This window comes from Engraulis encrasicolus, chromosome 13 (genome assembly GCF_034702125.1).
Source record: "Engraulis encrasicolus isolate BLACKSEA-1 chromosome 13, IST_EnEncr_1.0, whole genome shotgun sequence".
NCBI lineage: Eukaryota > Metazoa > Chordata > Actinopteri > Clupeiformes > Engraulidae > Engraulis > Engraulis encrasicolus.
In genome coordinates this window covers 17,779,103-17,800,676 of record NC_085869.1, presented here as the reverse complement: position 1 = coordinate 17,800,676, position 21,574 = coordinate 17,779,103, and the positions used below count along the sequence as shown (strand labels likewise).

General features: G+C 43.9%; 2 protein-coding genes and 1 long non-coding RNA gene across 4 annotated transcripts in view; 1 reads left to right on the top strand and 2 right to left on the bottom strand.

The window, feature by feature from the left end:
* LOC134460773 (uncharacterized) overlaps nucleotides 1–13,399 on the top strand; it is a 68,517-nt gene extending 55,118 nt beyond the window's left edge. Inside the window, exon 3 of the long non-coding RNA XR_010037166.1 lies at nucleotides 11,100–13,399. This is a non-coding gene — a long non-coding RNA (uncharacterized LOC134460773). The remainder of the gene's footprint in view (nucleotides 1–11,099) is intronic.
* On the bottom strand, nucleotides 95–4,559 carry slitrk5b (SLIT and NTRK-like family, member 5b). 2 transcript variants are annotated; one of them, XM_063213312.1, is made up of 2 exons: nucleotides 4,377–4,559; nucleotides 95–3,458 (listed from the first exon to the last, which is right to left on the bottom strand). In XM_063213312.1, exon 2 carries the CDS (start codon nucleotides 3,406–3,408, stop codon nucleotides 769–771), a length of 2,640 nt encoding a protein of 879 aa, XP_063069382.1. In that variant the 5' UTR covers nucleotides 3,409–3,458; nucleotides 4,377–4,559; the 3' UTR covers nucleotides 95–768. The 2 variants fall into 2 exon arrangements, with proteins under 2 accessions (XP_063069382.1, XP_063069381.1); XM_063213311.1 differs by lacking the exon at nucleotides 4,377–4,559 and adding an exon at nucleotides 3,853–3,899.
* Nucleotides 13,400–16,935: 3,536 nt separating the features above from the next.
* Nucleotides 16,936–21,106, bottom strand: pcdh8 (protocadherin 8). The gene is made up of 4 exons (XM_063212858.1): nucleotides 18,758–21,106; nucleotides 18,545–18,615; nucleotides 17,906–18,039; nucleotides 16,936–17,566 (listed from the first exon to the last, which is right to left on the bottom strand). The coding sequence occupies exons 1-4, from the start codon at nucleotides 21,104–21,106 to the stop codon at nucleotides 17,199–17,201; spliced, it is 2,922 nt and encodes a 973-aa protein (XP_063068928.1). The 3' UTR covers nucleotides 16,936–17,198.
* Between the last annotated feature and the right edge of the window lie 468 nt (nucleotides 21,107–21,574).

Sequence of the window (21,574 nt, the reverse complement as noted above, 5' to 3'; positions counted from 1 at the left end):
GACACACACACACACACACACACACATTCACATGCGCACACGCACACACACACACACGCGCGCGTGCACGCACGCAGACACACGCACACAGACACACCGTCACTCACACACACCCATTCACAAGTGCACATGCACACACACACAGTCATTTTTTGCAACAAAATAAATATGACTGAATCAAACGGATGAATGGTGGAGGAATGTTATTTCATGTGATAATGTACATAATATGAATGTGTTGACATGCCTGCAAAAAATAATGTCGCTGTTATCTGTGTTTCACTGTTTCACTGTAATTGCATCAGCAATGACTAATATACAAGTCTATAAAAGATTGTCAATGGTAAATCCTACAAAACAGACATCATATTGTTTGCTGATGACCTTAACAAATAGTGCAATATATGAGAAACACAGTCAAATGGATATGGAATTGCAGACAGACACAGTAAACCCAGTAAAGAAATTGCATTACACATCAATATTCAATTCATATGCAGAACACATGGATGCATATTTGGAGATATCCATTATAATCAGAATACAATGAATACAGTTAGAATGTCTGTAATTCGGCCATGGCTTCGCATACTAAAATGGCACAATGTTGATCCACTCCAAGAAAAAAAACATCATCTGTTATATAGAGAGTTGAACAGTCAATTCATCATTATTACATGTTAAGAATTTACAATGTTTTTAAGATGCATTCTACCCAGAACTAAAAAGCATGATCCATGTGAGGATTTCCTAGAAAAAACAAACAAATCAAAACTGGGTGAATGTTGTCCGTTTCTCGTGGACTTCAAGGTAGTCTGGTTCAAAGTGAAGCTTGGCTTTCAGCTCCCAATATTCGCTTCTGTTGGGTTCAACATAAACTGTGGCTGGTGTGGTGGTGCAGTACACCATTGTCTGTTGGGCTCGGCTGTCTGGATGCAAAAACTGTGGCCTGACATCATAATCCTGGCTGTAGTGGCTGGAGGAATGGCCTCCTCCGTGCTTGCAATGCTGCTTACTACTACCCCTGTAAGGTACCTGTTTGTTGTCCCGTGCTAAAATATCCCTGTAGAAAAAGTTGTCCTCCTGCATGGGGGAGGGTTTGAGTGCATCGCCAGTGCACTCGCTGTACTCTGAGCTCCTGGCGTTGCTCGCCAATTCATCATCGGAATTTGGGGTGAACGCTCCGTTCAAATCATCAAAGTCTCGGAAGCGCTCAACTATGCTGTTCTCATTAATGGGGAAGGTGGGGTTCTTGGCTGGCTGATTACCAGGAGGAGGGATGTACTCGTACAACTGGCCCGCCGAGGATTTCACTTTGGCAGTAGATCTGCCGCTGCTGTACAGACTGTTGAAAGCGCTCAGGTCTGCGCTTATGGACGGGGCCCGTTCGTTCTGAGTCTTCTTCCGCCGGCGTCTCACCACGGCAAACAACCCTGCCAGGATGAACACAGACATGATGAATATCATGAGCAGGGCCAGTATGAGCACGGAGAGGGGGACGGGGCTGTACGAGCTGTCGTAATCCAGGGAGGACTCCAAGGAGATTGTGCTGCCAGGTAAAGACTCCTCCGAGGGGGGCGCGGCTGAGGCCGAGCCTGAGCCTGGCAGGCCGCCGCCGCCGCCGCCACCGCTGGAGGTGTTTGGGCAGAGGTGGGAGGCGTGGATGAATCTCATGTCCTCCCCCGAGAGCCTCATGGGAGACTCGCACACCACACTGTTGACGACGGTGCCACTGGCGAGCTGCTCCAGCCACAGCTTCATCTCCACGACGCTACAGGAGCAGTCCCACGGGTTCTCGTAAAGATCTATCTGCACCAGCGACCGCAGCTGGTCCAGCACGCCCCCCACCAGTAGATTACGGAGGTGATTATTACGCAGATTCAGCCGAGCGAGCGTTAATCCATTAAACACCCCCTCTGGTAGGGTTTTCAGGAGGTTGTTGTTGAGGAAGAGCAGCTGGAGGTTTGGGACTTGCTCAAAGGTGGCTGGCGCGATTTCGCGGATGACATTGTATTCTAAATATAGGAACTGGAGGCTCTCCAAGCCGTAAAACATGTCGTCTGTCAAACGCTCTATTAAATTCCCATTCAAGTAAAGCCGTCGCAAATTGGCCAAATCCCGAAAAGCACTGTCATGGATGGTGGAAATTCGATTGTTGCCCAGGTGGAGCAAGTCTAATCCTGTGGCATCAGCAAAATCGGATCTATGCACGGCTGGGATGTAATTGCCGGTTAGATACATCTTTTTAGGGTTGTACGGTTTAGGGTCAAGATCAGCAATGCTCTCGATCTTCCTCTCTTGGCAGTTCACATTTAATCCAAGGTCTGATATTTGGAGGTTGCAATTGCACGAAGCAGGACAGTCCAAAGGCACAGGGGATTTGGTTTGATACGACACCATGGGCCCGTAGTTTTGTTTATTGGGAGACGGCCGCTGAGTGGGTTTAGATCTCAGCTTGCCCGACTGGCGAGAGCCCTTAGTAGGCCTTGAAGACCGTAAAGTCCCCCCTGCTGATGTTACAGAGGCCGCCACTGAAGCCGGTGTGGTCTGAACGTACGCCTCACTGCTCCTGGCAGGCTCTGCATGCATTTCGTACTCGGCAATTGCTCTCCGGGGGCACAGTTCCTGCTTGGAGACCTCACCCAGATCCCTCCCGTGGAGTCGGAAGGGGGTCTCGCAGACGACGTCTCCGACCAGAGCCGTGTAAGAAATGCTCTCCAGCCAGGCCTTGAGGGGGATGAGTTCACACGAACAATTCCACGGGTTCTCCTCCAGTTGTAATTCCACAATTTTATTCATGTGCTCCAGCAGACCGTGGTACGGCAGCAGCTTCAGCTGGTTTCCTCGCAGGTCGAGGTGAGTCAAGGGGACGTACTGGAAGACGTTGGGTGGCAGGGCAGACAAGAGGTTGTCGTTCAAAATCAACACCTCCAGATGACGCAGCTTGCTGAAGGCACTGGCATCAACGTGGGAAATGTAATTGTAGTCGAGCTGAAGGTACTCCAGCAGCTCGAGACCAATAAACATATCCTCCCTTAACGAGTCGATTTTATTATTGTTGAGATGCAGTCTTTTTAATCCTTGAAGTCCATTAAACGCCCCTGCCTCGATTTCTGATATGTCATTGTTTCCCAGATGCAAGATGATGGCTCCCTCATACTGCACAAAGTCGTTGAGAGAGAGTTTCTTAAGAAGGTTTCCAGTGAGGAGTAGATTATATGTGGAATAGTGCACCGGTTCTATCTCTGCCAGGCTAGTTATCCCCCTGTTTTCACAACTGACGCCCAGACTCCCATCTTTCTCCTCGCAGTCACACAGCTCTCTGCATACCTCTCCATATCTGTCAAGCATCTCCACAAAACTCAATGATGTGACAGCTAGCAGAGTGGTACTGATCCAAATATGCATCTTGGGGAATGGATGGTCAAACTCGCGGCTGTGCAACAGAGCCAAGTCATCTGGGGAAAAAAAGAGAGAAAAAAATACATTTTGCTGTTGAAAGAGCATTATTTTAATCACTTCCCTCGACCCACATAAAGTAAAGCAACATAATACATGAGAATCCAACTCCTGCTTGACAGGATGAACAGCATGAGACTTGAAATATTATTCATTTCAACATGGACATGGCTGTGTATGAGGAGGAGAAATATAACCGACGATCAGTGCGTCTTAAGAGAGAAAGGTCAAAACGCAGCATATATCCATTATTCTTTTTTGTACATGCTTGTCCGGTATATGGTTTGAGTATGGTTTAAAACATATAGGCAATGACTGCAACTGGAAAAGCTTCAAATCAACTACATCCGTCTGTAACCTATTTTTGCGCCCCTTGTTTAGAACAGTACTCACCTAGAAGAATTCCCTTATCATCGTGAAAGGTCTCGCACCAAACTCTTCTGTCTGCCTATTGTTGTGCATATTCGGTGAGCGAAAGTTCCTCCGAGCGTTTATGAGCTTTCTCCATTTCTTTGCCTCTCATGCACACACACACACGCCAAGGGCGCGAGTGCGCGCACCCACATAGACTACTTTGAGGGCATTAACACAGCTTCCCTTGTAATGTCCTTGTGACAGCCCGATCACTTTATCAGCCTCGGCATTACGGATATGTCGCTGTTCAGTTATTTCTTGCATGTCACCGAGTTGGTAAGTTGATTTCGCATTCAGTGGAAACACATTAATGAAGGATCACTCCCCTTTTCTACATTAGTTCCGTAAGTTTGGGCGTATGGTGACATATATCCAACAGTTGCAACTGCAAGCGGCGATTACCGCTATTTTGTCTAACGTCAAATGTTCAGTCGACTGAATAGTAAATGACTTTGACATATATAGAGAGCAAATGTCGACAGATACATTTTTAAAGCGCTTACTCGAGAAGACCTCTTCGAAGTGGCAACAATTCCATGTAAATATCCAAGTGTTCAGCAGAGAACATCACATTCGGCGTCCCGTCCTCGCGAATGTGCAAATATGGTACAGTTGCTCATGATTTGGTTTCTGCTCTGCCAAGCAACCACTGCTGCTTGGGCTGCTGTCGACTCACAACGTGACGATGAATCCGACATGGCAGTGCACTCGCGCGCTCTGAAGTGGGAGCAAACAAACACACACGCACGCCAAGATGAAGAGGTGATAAATACACGCTCCTGAAATAATTGTTTGCTCCACAGTGCAAGCGCAGCTCTCCACTAAAGAGGGCAGCTAAAGTAGCAGTCTTTACTATTGCCATCTCCTACCCCTCTCATGGTTTAAGAATGGGACTGACTGAGATACACGCTGTTGGAGCGATTTTCCTCAAATGTGCAACGCTTGTCACTATCGCTGAGTCCCGCCTCTCTGAAGTTCAAAGAGTGATTGTGAATGGCAAAAGCCCAAACAGCAACACAGACCAGCGAACGAGACCATGCTTGCGCAATAGTTACAGAATGTTCAAAAGGTGATTTTCTAGCTCACCATGCATAGTTCAAGAAGACCCCCCAACACATATGAGGGGTAAGAACACGTTTTGCGCTTTGGTGTTCTGTTCCCATGTGTAGTCTACCCTTTCCCAAGTTGGAAGCCTACATTGTGCATGCAAAATCTCATGTGTATTTAACGAGAATGTGACGGTAAAACCCCAAACGTGCATAGAAAATAACCATAGAGGATGCGCATGACTAACTATGGCCTACATGCCCGCCGTGAGCATAGCCTACATCCACTCCCGAAGGCTGACACCAAACTGAGTCATCCCCGGCCTTTGCCACATCCAGTCTGTGGTGTGAGACACTACCCTCTGTAACAGCACGACCATTCAGTGCATGAAATATACAATTTCACCATTGTCATGCATGAATTACACAAGCCCGAGCTAGGGGGAGTTGCATATAGTAGCACTGTAAAATGCCAGAGATGTTTTTCAAATGGAGAAGTCCCATTTGCCTGGCACTTTGGCCATAATGTGCCAAGGATGATATCACCACTATGCCCTTGGCCCTGTTGCCAGTCTTGCATCATCTATTAATAACGGTATGATGACACAATATTTACACACTTGATGCTGTAATAGTTCTAGGTTGCAGAGGAATAATTAATAATTGCTTAGCCTAATGAAGTGACACACAATGTGTGAGCGGTTAGTGGTATAGGCAGCGAGTGATGATTAGAAATGCAAAGATGTGGATTAACATAATTACTCCATAAACGCAGTAATCCTGATCACAGAAGGTTCATGTACGCGGGCCCGCACACACACACACACACACACACACACACACACACACTCTCTCTCTCTCTCTCTCTCTCTCTCTCTCTCTCTCTCTCTCTCTCTCTCTCACTCACTCACTCACTCACTCACTCACTCACTCACTCACTCACTCACTCACTCACTCACTCACTCACTCACTCACTCACTCACTCACTCACTCACTCACTCACTCACTCACTCACTCACTCACTCACTCACTCACAGTACAACAAGGTCATCTGTATGCAGAAAGCGTTTTTGAAGACACAAGAGCCTCTCAGGTCAGCTGCATACTAAAGTAATAAGAGTAGTTAGTTATTTGCCCTCTCGCAGTGCAAATGCTGCGGAAAGCAAAACATTCGTTGAGGTATAATTATCGCATACCCGCTAATTAATAGACTCACTTCTCCCTAGCTGCGCTGTGCCCGCCCTCCCTGCAGAAGTTACCAATATGCATTTTCCCCAACAACTGTCAGCAGGGCCGCTGACAGCTTTGGTCGGGCCTGGGACAAAGTCATCTGAAAGGGCCCCCCTGCCCAGTAGGTGCAATGTAATGAGGAACCAATTCTGGGCCCCATCTCTCCTTGGGCCCGGGACAACTGTCCCCTTTGTCCCCCCTGTCTGCACCCCTGACGGTCAGGTTTATTTATAAAGTCTTGTTCTCTGTAGGGTGTAACAACTCTTACATGGCTTTTACTCCTGAATGGCTCGTGGCTGGCTGAGGGGTATGTTAAGCAAAGAAGTGTACAGTCACGTGTAGGGCTGATTTAATATTTAGCCAAAGCTTCTAGAAGACTGAGCTCATTTGTATATCTGCAATTAAAGATATTTTCACCCTCCCCTGAGTCAAACCCAAGAGAGAGAGTATGATTGGAAAGGATTGATGACTCATAATCTGGGGTCATTAGGTCTGCATTCACATAACGTTCAGGCGAAATTAACATCAAAGCATATCTGTCTCTTGTGGACTATCTGGGCAGAAGACGTGAAACAATGTGACAAGCTGCCAGAGGGGTATTTTGTCAAGTCGTTTCCTTGTGAAACAAAAGCTAAGGTCACGTATACCAAGCCAACTCTGTATGTCAACAAAGACAGTAAGCAATACAGGGATCACCAGTCACAAAGCAGGATGCTGCAGCGTTGCGGTCCTGTCAGAAAAATGCCACGCGGCCTATCCGCTAGGTGAGACTGGCTAGGTGTGTGAAGACGGGGCCATCTTATGCGTGCGCACCTGACATAGGAAATGCTCACTCCATTCTCTCAAGTCAACGGCTACCTTTTTTAAACAATGCAGGTTTTTTTCCATCATAAAATTTCATCATAAAATTGCGCTTACTGTATGGGTGGTTTTGCTGACTTCACATCTACACATACTCAAAAAGCTAAATTCACAGACACTGATATTTCCAAGACCGTTTATTTCATCGGGTGTTTTTAGCATAATTTGTTAGCTTAATATCTAAGTTGTGAGACCTCATCAATAACTCTAACAGGTCACGGCCATCTTCCGATAATGCGAAATGATGACGGCGGAAGAGTGCCGGCCAGGGCTGGACTGAGGGAGAAATAGGGCCCGGGCACTTTTGCCTGAAAGAAGGCCCCTCATAATTAGCAGCGTGGAACTGACTGACCTCACCGGTGGGCCCTGCACCCTTGTGGGCCCCTATTTTCAGAAATGTATATAAAAAATGAAAATAAATAATAATATATACTGTATATATGCTGTGTATACAGTATACTATATATTTTCTTAACTTTTCTGAAAATAGGGGCCCACAAGGGTGCAGGGCCCACCGGAGAATCACACTGCTAATTATGAGGGGCCCTCTTTAACCCTTTGAGGAGTAAGGAAATTCTAAAGGTTCTTCTAGAATTTTACTTGAACACTCTACAGCTCCCATAGAAGTCTGTGTTGAAAATCTCGCAAAGTCCTTATGACATCATAATGAGAACTCAAAATTTGGGCAAAATTCTAAGCACATATTTGTGATGGCACTCCTCAAAGGGTTTTAAGGAGTGCAGGACCCACCAGGAAATGCCCGCTATGCTGGATGTCCAGTCCAGCCCTGGTGTCTGCTGTGGGTTTCAGCAGGGCTCTAATGGCATCATGCATTTTCATCACCTGAATAAGGCTCCTTGGAAAGCAGGAAGTTGGTGCATTATACAGCACAGCCACCCCACTGAGTCATCTGCTATTTATTCAATCTGACATCTGCAAAAAAAAAAAAAGTGGCTATACTCTCATCCAACAAGTCTGCTCTGCTTAAGGCGATGAAAAACCCTAACAGCAAAACATTCAAAATCTACTTTTTAACAATGTTGATCTTGATTTTTTTCCCTTCTAATAACGTGATTCAAAAATGAATCAAACTACACTAATGAGGAGGGGGGGGTTGAGATTCCCTGCCTGCCCTGACCATTCTCTTTTAGCTTTTCTCTTAACAAAGATGACTTCAGTAATTAGATGATCCTCCTGTCTGACATTTGCACACTCATTAGGACGGGCAGGTCCAGAAAATCATTAGATCACCTTTTGTGATAAGGTCTGAACATCGTTAAACCAGGATCCCCTGCTCATACTGAGCAGCAAATCATGCTCCAACTGAGGCTGACAGTAAATGAGGAAAGATAATGCCCTAGCGTTCCTGTTAGCGCCCCCCAATATAATTTGCTTTTTGTAATATAACCTATTTGACTGGAATTGAGTTCATATACTGTAAATCGTCCACACACACTGACCTAGCCTCCATGCAGACGGATTTCCTTATTGGAAATGGATTGTTACTACAGCAATTACACAACGAAAGGCAACTAAAGACACTAATGCACACATAATTACTGTACATATGGTAGATATGGAGACATGATATTGCCTGTGTAAACCCTAATTAATATAATATTAAATCTTAACAGCCCCTGTCACCAGGTTTCATTTAATTTTGTTCACAGCACTTGTAGTACTCTTGTGTGCCACTGGATGGCAATGCTGACCAACGGCTGAATTTAGTCTTTGGTTATGAAGGTCAGGATGGTCATACAAGATTTATCTATCTGTCTCTCTGCTTTCTGTCTGCTGTCTGTGTGTATTTCTGCATATCTATCTGTCTGTCTGTCGGTCTGTCTGTCTGTCTGATTTTCAAACTATTCATTGCACTGAGCTCCAATTTGCCAGGTGTCAAATGCCACGAATGAGTGCAGTGCCAGGACTCATTCGGTTATATGAAGACAAACTAATGTCAAATATATCAGCAAAACTATCTTGAGTGTCTTTTGTGTGTCATTCCGGTTACTGCAACCACTGCCCCCCGTCACACAACGCATCATGGGGCTCCCCACCTATAGTGAAGCAAATATGCTGATTTATGAAAACCCTCTTTAGGTGCAGTGGAATAACTATGTGTCATGTAATATATATTAGTCAAGTCAAGTCAAGTAGGTTTTATTGTCAATTTCTTTACATGCACTGGTCATACAAAGAATTTGAAATTACATTTCTTGCTTTCCCATTAGACATAGACTAATCTAGGTAAGGACATAGACAGTATAGACATAGACAGTACTTATACATGGACTTAAGACAGTATGGACATAGACAGTGCTCATACAGACATTTAAAGTGCAAGACTGGACAACAGAAGACTTGTAGAGGACATACATTAAGAGGTATCTGTTGTGCTTTTGTGCTTTTCCTAAAAAAAGTCCTTTATAGCGTTCTGACATGGTAATAGTAGCATTTTGAAGAAAATAAATATTAAAAAAGGTCTGTCAAGTACACCAGCAGCAGTGTGTGTGTGTGTGTGTGTGTGTGTGTGTGTGTGTATGTGTGTGTATGTGTTTAGTGCAGGTAGAAGGTGCGGTGTGCGTCTTGTGTGTGTGTTCGTGTGTGTGTGTGTGTGTGTGTGTGTGTGTGTGTGTGTGTGTGTGTGTGTGTGTGTGTGTGTGTGTGTGTGTGTGTCAGTGTGTGTATGTTTGGGTTTAGTGCAGAAAGTGCAGTGTGCTTGTGTGTGTGTGTGTGTGTGTGTGTGTGTGTGTGTGTGTGTGTGTGTGTGTGTGTGTGTGTGTGTGTGTGCATGTTTTGAGTTAGTGCAGGTTGAAAGTTCAGTCACGAGTATAGTAGTGCAGGTGGAATGTTCAGTCGCAGATATGGTGGTGGGGGGTGGGGGGGGGTTGTCAGTGGCCTTGCTGGCTAGAGGCTGACAGTGGAGGGAGAGTGGGTTGAGTGTTCAGCATCTTGATCGCTTGGTGCATTGTGCTGCTCGCCAGCCTGGTGGTACGGGAACGGAGGCGCCTGTACCTCTTTCCAGAGGGCAGGAGGCTGAGCAGTTTGTGTGCAGGGTGGCTTGTGTCTTTGATGATCATCAGTGCTTTCCGGGTATTATATGCTAGTGTTGTACTTACATCCTGAATGTACTCCTTTATATACCTCTGCACCTCAGCCCCTTAAAGGATAACTTCTGTCAATTTCAACATGCAGTTGTAGGCTAATGCTCACACTACCCTGGACTTGTCAGTACCTGAGTTTTTTTTTTCTTTTTCTTCAGCCTTTTCTGAAATCATGGTCATTGTAATGGGGGCAGGTGTTTGTTTACATTTCAAAAAAACATTTTTATTTATTCTCAAAAACATCCAAAAGGTTATGCAACATCAGCAGACAACTAGCAAACAGTGATACCTTTTGGGAAAATATTTGCAGTAGGCCTATGTTAAGATTTTAAAAAATGTAAACAGAAGCTGCCCCCATCAGAATAGCTCATATCTCGGAAAGGGCTGAGCCAAAAAATGCAGCATCACCGGGTTCTGACAAGTCAAGGGTAGCGTCAGCAATACAGCAGCATATTGAAATTGGCAGAACTGGTCCTTTAAACTAGTAAATAGATAAAGTAAATAATCAAGAAAACAATAATGTACACTGTTTTTTGGGTCTCCACTTTTTTAGTCCTTACTAGTGAACATGCTATGGTCCATTTCAGTGTATTTGTTCAAAATCTCATAAATCACAGGCATCTGAGGTATCGCGTCAACCTGGAATACAAGTTAAGCGATCGAAGTGACAGCCTAACGCCCACCAGATGTGCATTTCCATAGAGTTAGAGACATGACAGCCAGGTGTTAATTGAAATACAACAGTGAATAAGAAACATCCTCTCTCTCTCTCTTGATGAATAAAGTGAGAATCCCTCTCTGCCGTCTCGCATGCTAATGAACTAAAGTCAACAACACTGCCTGCAGCCAGCCTGCCTCGTAAAAAAAAGAAGACTGAATGGTGTGGCTAATTACACAGCCTAGTCAATCAGGGTAATTGATAGGCACATTATCTCAAGCACTCTTCACTGAATCTTGATTGGCTTTGTTTTTTTCCTTCTTCCAGATCAAGTGGCACACTAGATCCCACAAACATGGCTGACTGGATGGATTGATGCCAGCTACTGTCAGGGGTGGACTGGGGCAGTATTCAGCGAAGACCGGTCCGCCAGGCACAGAGAGCAGTGGCGGGAAAATTCCACACAGGGCCCCATGGCAAGACACTGCTAGGGCCCCCCATACAGCTTGCCAAGCTCACAATAGTGCCCCCACGCCCAACACGGGAGGGCCCTGGGCCCAGGGGCAAGCGCCCTGCTCGCCCTCCCTATAGCTCCGCCCCTGACTGAGAGACAATGAAGTCTGCTGTGACAACAATTTTAGTGATATATTGTAAGCTAATTTGACCACAACAGCCAAACTGAATATGTAAATCGCCGATTTCGGACTCAGAGAGGTCTGCTGTAGCGGCATGAGGACTGAAACCACTACACTGAGGGGAGGGGAGGACCAGGCCAAAATCATCAACAGTCCACCAGGCAAATGCCCTGTATGCCCTATGGCCAAACCAGCCATGTCCATCCACCGTGGTCAGACAGTGAAATATGCAATAGTCTGATGAACAGCTGGCCCGTCCTTGCAGCAAGGGGCACAAGGAGAGAGAGAGAGAGAGACGGATGCCTTGTGATTCCTTTGCGGCATAAGACTTGAGTACTGGTGACATGTTTTCCTCCCCTGCCATGTAGTAAGAGACCGCGGTTTACAAAAGCACTCACAGAGGAAATGTGAGGGTCTGCTTTGGCATAAACAAAAGAAGGCTCTTTTATTTTATCCTGTCATTGCTCATTGCTAAGAACCTGGAGAGTGTGTTTATTATGTTATAACATCTTTTCTGTTGGGATGTAATGTGTGCTGTACAATATGTCAGGAATTTCCAAGTCCAAGGATATGACGACCTAAAAACCCGAGTTGGGTCTAACTGAAGGCAGTAACTTGTTGAGTTTTGTAATAACGCTCCCACTGTTTGGACAAAAAAAAAAACCAAGCAGTCGTGTAATTAAGTGAAACTCACGTACGTTGTTATTTAGTCTTGCAAACAGTTTCTACACACAAAACACTTCAATCAATGTCCTTGGTGGAGAAGGCAATTTTTTGGAGCAGAGCTCGGGATGGTTGAGGAACGTGAATGGTCATTCAAATTTCGGACGATATTAACAAAAATACAATTTCAGCCACATCATTAAAAGTAATAACACTATTTAACAGTGTCCTTGAAATGTCCTCTGCTGCCAGTGAGCCAACCAGGCCTTGGAATCATTCAAACACCCCACCCCCATTCCCACCCTCCGTCCTCTGTCCTGCAGCTATCACTGACAGTGGTGGGTGGATGGATGGATGGATATCAACCCTGTCCGCAGTATTGACTGGCAAAGATAAAAGTCTTAGATATCAGGTCTTCGAGGACAGTTTCATTAACACTGAAGTCGGTGAAAATACAAAGATAAGGGCTCTGGCGTTTACATTTGCATTCGCCTGACCGGGACAGAGGGGAAAGCCTGGGAAGTTGTCTATGGAGCGATGAGGGCATGAAACACCCCTGGAGAGAAAAAAGTAGACGTTTAGTATTGATTGCCACAATTACCTTGTGGTTTAATCTTGCTACTGATCGTTACAAAATAATCAAAATACACAATTAAATCAGAACTAATTAAATTAAAATAAGTTTCCAGTCAGGGGGGAAATAGGTGATGCTGATGTGTAATCATCGTTAAATCACAAGGCACTGACAGGGCAATGCATATCACAGTGCGCACACATGCAATAAATGTGCAATTCAGTTCAGCACCATGGACAGAGATTGAGGAAATCACTCAGGAGACACGGGAAAGGAATTGGATTTAAGGCTATCTGGCTTTACCAGGCTTATGAAAGCAAGTTTAACCCAGATTCTAGATTGTAACTTCGTAATAGTTGTTACAGACCGTGAAGCCTCTTTCTGTTAGACTGATGGATGTGCATGACTATACTTCAGTTTACACAGGACAGAATAATATATTGCATATACTGCCATAGAAAAGCAAAGTGCAGTAACTTGTCAAAATTGGGTTAAGACTGAAAATGGTTTTCATAACACCTCCTTTGTCTTGTGATACAACCTTATGGTCCAAATGTGTCCAGTTTTAGAGATATTGCCATGACAAATTCATAGTTACTCACCCAACCTAATGCCAAGGCTTTTTTTCTCAGTTTCAATGTTGGCGTAGTTACTGCACTTTGCCTTTGTAGGGCAGTATAGAGTCACTGCGTGCAGGCATATGACACTAATGGCTCCAATGTTACTGATTTTCTGACATTTAAATGGTTTTAATAAAAAATACATCTCAACAATCCACAGTTATGTTTTTTACACTCTGTCGTTTCATTCTGGTCTAAGATGTCAAAGTATAAATATTTGCTAGTGTGTGGCTCCAGTCCTATGCCTACTGCGGCTACTGTACTGTGCCATTCTGGTGAAGAGCATACAGAAGAGGTAGGCTACACTTTCAACTGATTGATTACTTGATACATATTTCACAATATGCCTGTGGCCATGATGACAGAAGCATGGCAATGTTGCTTACTTGTGCTGTAAATCTGGTGCAGGCACAGCAGAGGTCCCTCTCCCACTACTCACACCAGATGATGGTAGTGATGGCTTGAATATACAGTAGAGGCCTACTTTTCAGATGACCCCAAAATGAGCTCTTTTAAAAGCCAGGGGATACAGCTCTTAACAGCATTACAACTGCATATTACAGTATATTTACTAGTGCTGCTTAGTAGTCCAGTAGCACTGAGACATGACGCCTTCAATCAATATTTATGTTTATGGTACAGCTGAAAAGGATTGACATAGGGGGAACATTTCAACCTCTGAGCCGAGAGGATGAGAGCTGACCTCTCTCAAGTGAAGACTAGGTTCCTACAGCACAAGGCCAACACAGTTCATAAGGCATGATTTGACAGCAATGAATTATACATCTCTACAAGATATGCTGTTATGCATATCAACATATCTTGCCAATCAAACTGAGTACTTCTGCCCCAGATACACTGTCCCATACCACAGGCCCATGGAGTTTGTCCATGTGATGAGGAAGTGCACATACGTACAACGTAGTATAGCAATTGGTTTTAGTATTTTCAATGGAATTGTGTCACAATGTTTCTCAAAACCAGTGCTATATTCTACATGAAAAGTGTGTGAAATCCAGATAATTCTGGCTAGTGATTTGGAACAGTTGTGTGTTACAATGGAAAGTTAAAATTGAGTGTAAAGAAGGAGTTGTGATTGTTGTTCAGTGGCATTGGTTCATGGGTATGGTGAATGAATGGGTGAAATGTTTTCAGAATTGTGTGTCAAGTACCAGAAATTGTGTGTAAACAACCGAGAAAAAACTGTAAAAGTGGTTGTGTTGTGTACAGTGTACTCTTCACAAACACGCCATCATGTGCTGCACATCATCTTTAGGCCTCATAAATCTCTGGTGTGCATTAAATCATATTATAGTCCAACACTTTCATTTGATAAGAAAAATAGAATAACTGATGGGTTGATAAGCAAAAATCAGAGAGGTTTCATCCACTCACTCCAGATAATTATGCTACTATGTGTAGCCCCACGTGTCTGGTCGATGCACACACAGCCATTTGACCTACATAGTAGGACATACAAAACAGAGTTAGTCATTTCATATCTGGCGGATCGATTAATGCCATTTGCCCTTCATATTGTATTGGAGATGTGTCATCTTCAGTTTGCGACAACAAGAGCAAAACACTGCTGTGCTGTGCTGCTTTGCTGAATGAAGACCATTGCTTTTAAAGAGCTGGGGAAACGTTTAGGCAAAGTGTTGTTGGGCAAAATGGCCAGCTATCCAAGCTAAAGGTTTTATGTTTACTGACTGACAAACCAGCTGGAATTCTTTCGTTTTAGCTTTTTATGTCATTCTACACCGAGTTATCAAACAAAAGGCACTCTCTAATTAGTTCGTAGGCATTCAAGATTACATGTACAGTGGTGAAAATATTTTTTGTGAAGTCCAGTCAAATGCCATCTAACACCAACAGGGCAGCTGACAGCTTTTGCTGGGCCCAGGACAAAGTCATCTGAAAGGGCCCCCTCACCAATACCTACAATGTAATGGAAACTCAATTTTGGGCCCCCTCTCTATCTGGGCCTGGGAAAAATGACCCCTTTGTCCCCCTGTTAGATTCCCTGACCACCACAATGTACTAATTCAGCCCTTTTCATTTCTTAGTGTTTTTCATCTGCCCTGGGAAGGCAGGGGGGGAAAAGAAGGATTTTAGACTTCAGACTCTTCTGGTGGCACAGCTGGCGCATGTGGGTCAAATTTCTCTTTTCATTTTGTGGCCAAATGCATTACAGGATGTCTCGAAATAGATCTTAAGCTTTTAAAAGCCCAGATATGTTGTCTTGGCTGAACTTTTGAGTTTATCTGGGAATTCTCTGTCTGAATAATCCGCATTCAGACAAGTCGCAGATTGGCTTTGTGTTCACAGAGCCCTTTTGCATATAGCCATAGACTAAACAATTACGGGATTTATAAGTCATGCTGAAATGGACCTTTTAGGGATAATTGCAGAACGTAGTTCAAAGGACACACACACTGACCTACAGTCCTTAGGCACACACACACACGCACGCACGCACACACGCACACACACACACACACAAACAAACACACACACACACACACTTTTCAAATCAATAGCATTCTCTCCCTATTATTAATATTGCATTATGTTCTATATAACAGTCCTGTTCTTCTGCACTCTGCAGCAGATAGGAGTTTGTGTTCCGTCAGCACCTGTAAGACTGTATTTCAGCAGCAATAGCAGGCATAGTCAGCAGTCGCCTTGTCAACAAGGTGGCACCCACACACAAAATAACAGACTGGGATGGTTTGCCTCACCATTGGAGGGAAAAAAACAATTATCTACACCAGACAAATACTGTACATACTGAACACTATGACTGTGTATTTTTTTTGCTTCTTTAATCCAAGTCTGACCACAGGTTCTCTGAACTTTAATTTTCGTACCCCTGTAATGTAGGCTACATAGAACTGCTTGCATTGTTCTTAGGCTGCTGAACCTGATTAGGAAGAGCATGATAACACTGTGTTTTCTGATGCTGAACTACAGTACCTTTTCTGGCATATTTTAAAGGAACACATTAGCTTTAATAAATACTTCCTATGTTTCTTATAGCCATAACAGAATGAGAGGCCTGTCTGAGTATTCTTTCCCATTCAAATAGGTTAGGGGTGCAGGGACATCTCTTATTGCTCTCTATGACAATTCCACTTCCAGCCTGTTCGCCAATTAAAGAGGAAAACTCCAAGTTCAAGTTCCTTTCAAATAAAGCTTTAATATACAAGGATGTATCGTTCAGGGATTTGTATTATTAGTGCATTGATTAAGTTATTTCTTTTGGCATTTCCCTTGAAATCAAATTATTGCAAACCGAAACTCGTTTGAATGACTGTGCTTAAACGTGTTTTCCATAAACACCATTTAGAAAATTACTGTCAAAAAATGAGATTATTCCAGATAAACTGTAAAGCTATTATCCTCGGGTTATATTACAAGCACAATTAAAACTAAAATTAAAAGGGTATATTTAGGCATGTGTTATGTGTAGGCCTTTCTTTGTCAATCATGGATTCAATAGATATCATGCAATATGAATTTCACACCAATTTCTGGTTTCATATAAAATGTCACGTCAAGCCTTGGCTCTGATTTGTATTCTGCACAAAACACCATCTATAGCCTCATGAGATTGAAAGGTTTAACTGCCGGAATTGGTAACACTTCAGGCTTTTCAACAATTCCTTTATTTAGATAGAAAAAACAAGTGTCAAATGATAAAAATCCACTTTTTATGATTCATGTGTGTACAGACAAGTTCTTTCTCTATTTATGCAAAAATATTTACATCTCCTGTTCACTTACAGAGAGTGATTCTTATTTATATGTTAATTCGGGGTGCATTAACAAATCTGTCGAACACAAAACCCCTTCTGTGAATCACGGCGGGAAAGAAAAGAAAAAGAAAGGGGGAAAAAAAGAGAGACAAAACCGTGTTGGGATTTCACAGCGATTAAAAGGTGGTAGCGATCTCTGAGAGTGTTGTGACTGTGAGGAAGTCCTGGGCCGGCTCGCGCTGGTCCTCTGCCTTGGCACCCAGGTCTCTCGTCTGATGATGGTGACTGCTGCTGTGTGGAGGAGCTAGGAGGACGCCTGTCCCACAGAACGTCTGTGCCGATCCGTCGGCTTTGGGAATGTTTGTGTTGTAGCAGGATTCCTTCCAGGACTGCGGATTAACATGGGTATTACTATAGGCTGCTGCATGGGAAAAGCCTATTGTGTACGCGTTCCCTGGGGCGGCATGGAGGCTGTGGGTTGTGGGGATGACACAGTAGCTGCTTTGCCAATCCACGGCGAGTGCATTAGATGAATGAAAAGAGTCTGGAACAGAGAAAAAATATGGTTGTGGGATTGAGAATTACATCAGTCTCCTGTTTAAAACACTTACCATCAGTCTGTAGTTTCCAACACTATAGGCAGGGCTCTAAATGAACACCAGCCAACCGGCCAAATGCTGGTGAAATGTCCGGTTGGCTGGAAGAAAATGCCAACTTACTAGACACTTTTATCCCTTAGTAAGTGTGTGTTTGGCTGGTGAGATTAACATCTACTATGCCATTTTGGCTGGTGATGAAAAAAAAAGTTAATCTAGAGCCCTGACTATAGGTGACTGGTGCATGGGTGTGCGTTTCTGTGCTGTTTAACAAAGACAAAACTCACTTTTTGCCCACGGCTGAAAGGTGGAAAGTGTCCTCCTGAGTCCTTCCCCACTGATGTCAGAGTCGCTGTCATTGAAGTCACTGTCCCCCTTGCCACTGTCCTTCACGCTCTGCTGGTCCGTATTGCCAGTGCCACTGTGGATACAATCAAACATGTTAGTCCCTGCATGTGTGTCAGCGGTTATTGATGTTCTGAGTTAATAAAAATACTCCATGGGTCGGTTTGTGAAGTCAGAGTAGCCCCCACTGGTGACCACCACTGCTGTTAGATTTAAAAACAAGAAAATCAATCTGACTGCGCGCCTGGAAAGGTTTTAAAAGTGAATTTTTGAGTGAATGTGTGCTAAGCCAAGGCCCCTGTTACAATTTTGCTGTTTCCAGAATGGCAATGACCTAGTCATAATGTATTACTTAAGACTTTTTTTTTTTACTGAAGTCTTTTTAATGACTAGGGCAGTGTTCCACTGGTAGAATGCTACATTTGGAATGGTAAAATTGTACCACTCTACCATTCTACAATGGTACAATTATGAGGCTATACTTGAGATTGAAACACAGTGGAGCAAAAAAATTAAAATTCTCTGGTATTGAGATGCTTAATATTTAATGGGTGAGCTTGAAAGTCTCCAAATAGCCTTACCTTCTTTGGAAGTTGAATTTGTCATCCTGCCACAATGTTGTTCCATCAAAGGACCTCGATGCTCCGAAAATCTGTGTAAGTGCATAAGAGAATATGTACAACCATTAATAAAAAATGGGCTGTGTGTTCATCTGAACATTATTGTGTATTCTCATCATTTATTTATTTATTGGTTTATGTCTGAATACCAGTAGCCCCCTATAACAACCTCACCTTTGACTCTGAATCAGTGGTTTTGTCTTCATACACACATGAGTCATCATGAACAGGCTTCTTCCCGTGGTTTAGGAAGCGTGCTGTGCCACCGTATATATTGGCCTCTGAGGCATTGTACACAGTCAAAGATGTCGTTCCAAACAATCCATGTTTCCTGTCTGATTTAGAAGCGTAGTCTCTTGTCTTCTGCTGGAACTTGCAGAAAAGTGTGAGACTCACACTTGCTACCAGCAGCAGAGTGCATCCTGCACCGACAAGTGCCATGACTGTTGAGGAGACGTCCACATGGGCGTTGTCTTCACGCTCATCCTCCACAGCAATGACATACTGCTCATGAAAGTCTTGGGTTTCTGATATCACAAACTGGATGGAGGCCTCGGTGAAGAGAGAGGGGATGCCACTGTCACTCACTCTGATCTTCACGTCCATGCCCTCATCGGAGGAACAACTCACTTTTTGCTTCAGAGAAACCTGCCCTGTGTTTTTGTCCACAGAAAACATCTTTCGGTCACCCTCCGATAGTTCATAGCTTAGTTTGCTGTTTTCACCATCGTCCTCATCTTCAGCTTTGACATGAAGTATTACATATCCAGCAGGGGCGTTGAAGGGAATCTGCACTTCAGTTGTGTCGTTCTGGATGTCTGGATATGTAATGTATGGGTAGTTGTCATTTTGATCGATGACATATATTCTGACCACACAGGTGCTGGAGAGGGAAGGTACGCCGCCGTCACTTGCTTCAACAGTCAACTCAGTCTGCTTCACAGTCTCGAAATCAAACGACCTCAAAGTGTACAGTGATCCTGAAACTGGGTCGATGGATACAAATGTTGTTATTGGGTCACCATCCAAGGCATGACTTTCTACAAGTTTATATGCCACTTTGCTGTTCTTACCAATGTCAATATCAGTAGCCACAACTGTTGTGATGAAGGAACCTGGGATGTTATTTTCAGAGATGAAAACTTCATAAAGTGATGAGTTAAAAAGAGGGGCGTTGTCGTTCTCATCAGTGACCCTGATTGTATAGTGCTTCACTGTTTTAAAGGGAGGGGATCCAAAGTCCTCTGCTTCCACAGTTATGTTATATTCAGGGATTGTCTCTCTGTCTAACATTGTGGCAGTTACAATCATCTGGTTGTCACCGTAGGCTTGTTGAAGCTTGAAGTGATGGTGGCCGTGCAGGCTGCTGCGCACGTAGCCGTTGGAGCCGGAGTCCCTGTCCGAGGTGCTGAGCAAAGCCACAAAACTCTCCTTGGCGGCAGACTCTGTGATGAACGCAACGCCGTCGCTGGCAGACGTCATGGGCTGAATGCTGATTTCTGGCGCGTTATCGTTCACATCCAAAATCTCCACTATGACCCTACATGTGGATGGCACGGGGTTCGCGCCCAAATCAGACGCCTTGATGTTGATCTCATAGGACCTTTTCTTTTCGAAGTCAACCATCTCTTTCAAGGTTACTGAGCCAGAATGTTGATCAACTTCAAAAACTCGCATGATTTCGGCACTGGTTCCCTCGACAAACCCATAGAACACTTGACCATTTAGACCAGCGTCTGGGTCAAATGCGTGGACTTTCAACACACGAAATCCAACAGGTGAATCTTCGTACAGTTCGACTTTCAGTGAATTGTGTTCAAATGTTGGGCTGTTATCATTGAAGTCCAGAACTTTGATTTCAACTTTGACTGTCCCCTTTCTCGGTGGAGCCCCTCCATCGGAAGCTGTTACTTCGACTGTATATGAATCCTCGATCTCCCTATCCAGTCTCTTTACTAACACCAGTTCTGCGAATTTAACGCCGTCTTCTTTCGTGCGCACTTCAATGCCAAAATGGCTGTTGTGAGAGACTTGGTAACTTTGGATGTAGTTGTTGCCAACATCCTTGTCAACTGCTATATCCAACGGGAAGCGCGAATCCAGTGGGGCATTCTCCAAAATCTCTAACACAGTTTCATTTGCAGGAAATTGTGGCGAGTTGTCATTAATGTCTTTCACCTCGATTTCAACATGAATTAGCTGAAACTTCTCTTTGGAAAACGTGACGACGTCAAATGTGATGAGGCACCTTGGTGATTGCTGGCACAGTTGTTCGCGGTCTATGGTCTCTCCCACAGTCAAAAGTCCGTCCACTTGCCTCATTTGAATCAAAGACGAGTCCGGGTCCTGCATGAAACGAAATGAAGTGTTGGGGTCCTCATCTGGATCAATCTGTAAATCCCGAGATAGATTTCCAATCTCCGTGCCCGGTGCGTCTTCCTCGTACGTGAAATACTTTGTCGTTGTACAGTGAACTAAACTGATGTAAAGCCCAAGTGTTAAACTTTTCACCAGAAAGGCCATGTCTGACTGATAAAAGGAAAATGTTTGAAATGAAGGTTAAATTTGACAACAATCGACGAAACAACACTACACCTAAGTTCACATAGTTGTTGGCAGATGATTTGCTGCTCACTGACTGGGCAACTGTTACCAGATGCGTGTAAGTCATGACTTATGCAAATCAAATACCCTGTAGACCAATGATCGTCGCTCGGCCTGCCACAGGGTGGGAGTTCCATCTCCCATGTCAAAAGGTGTGGTTACAGTTCCTCCATATGACGACCGTGTTTGTTCAAAAACAATTGTGCGTAAAAAGTAATTGTGTAATAATAATAATAATAATAATAATAATAATAATAATAATAAACAATTTCTTATTTGCTAATTGTTGAACTTATGCACCAACTTAAACATGCACTTTTCGATATGCTTTTTGGAAGTGGAAAATTTGTGCGTAAAATAAAATGTTTCTTATTTGCATTACTAATA

What these genes read in the sequence shown, in the direction of transcription:
- slitrk5b (XM_063213312.1), bottom strand. Translation starts at nt 3,408, where the DNA reads ATGCATATTTGGATCAGTACCACTCTGCTAGCTGTCACATCATTGAGT.
- pcdh8 (XM_063212858.1), bottom strand. Translation starts at nt 21,106, where the DNA reads ATGGCCTTTCTGGTGAAAAGTTTAACACTTGGGCTTTACATCAGTTTA. An exon ending in AAATTCAACTTCCAAAGAAG is followed by an intron (nt 18,040 to 18,544) that starts GTAAGGCTATTT and finishes TTGTATCCACAG; the next exon opens with TGGCACTGGCAATACGGACC. An exon ending in CTTTCAGCCGTGGGCAAAAA is followed by an intron (nt 17,567 to 17,905) that starts GTGAGTTTTGTC and finishes TCTCTGTTCCAG; the next exon opens with ACTCTTTTCATTCATCTAAT.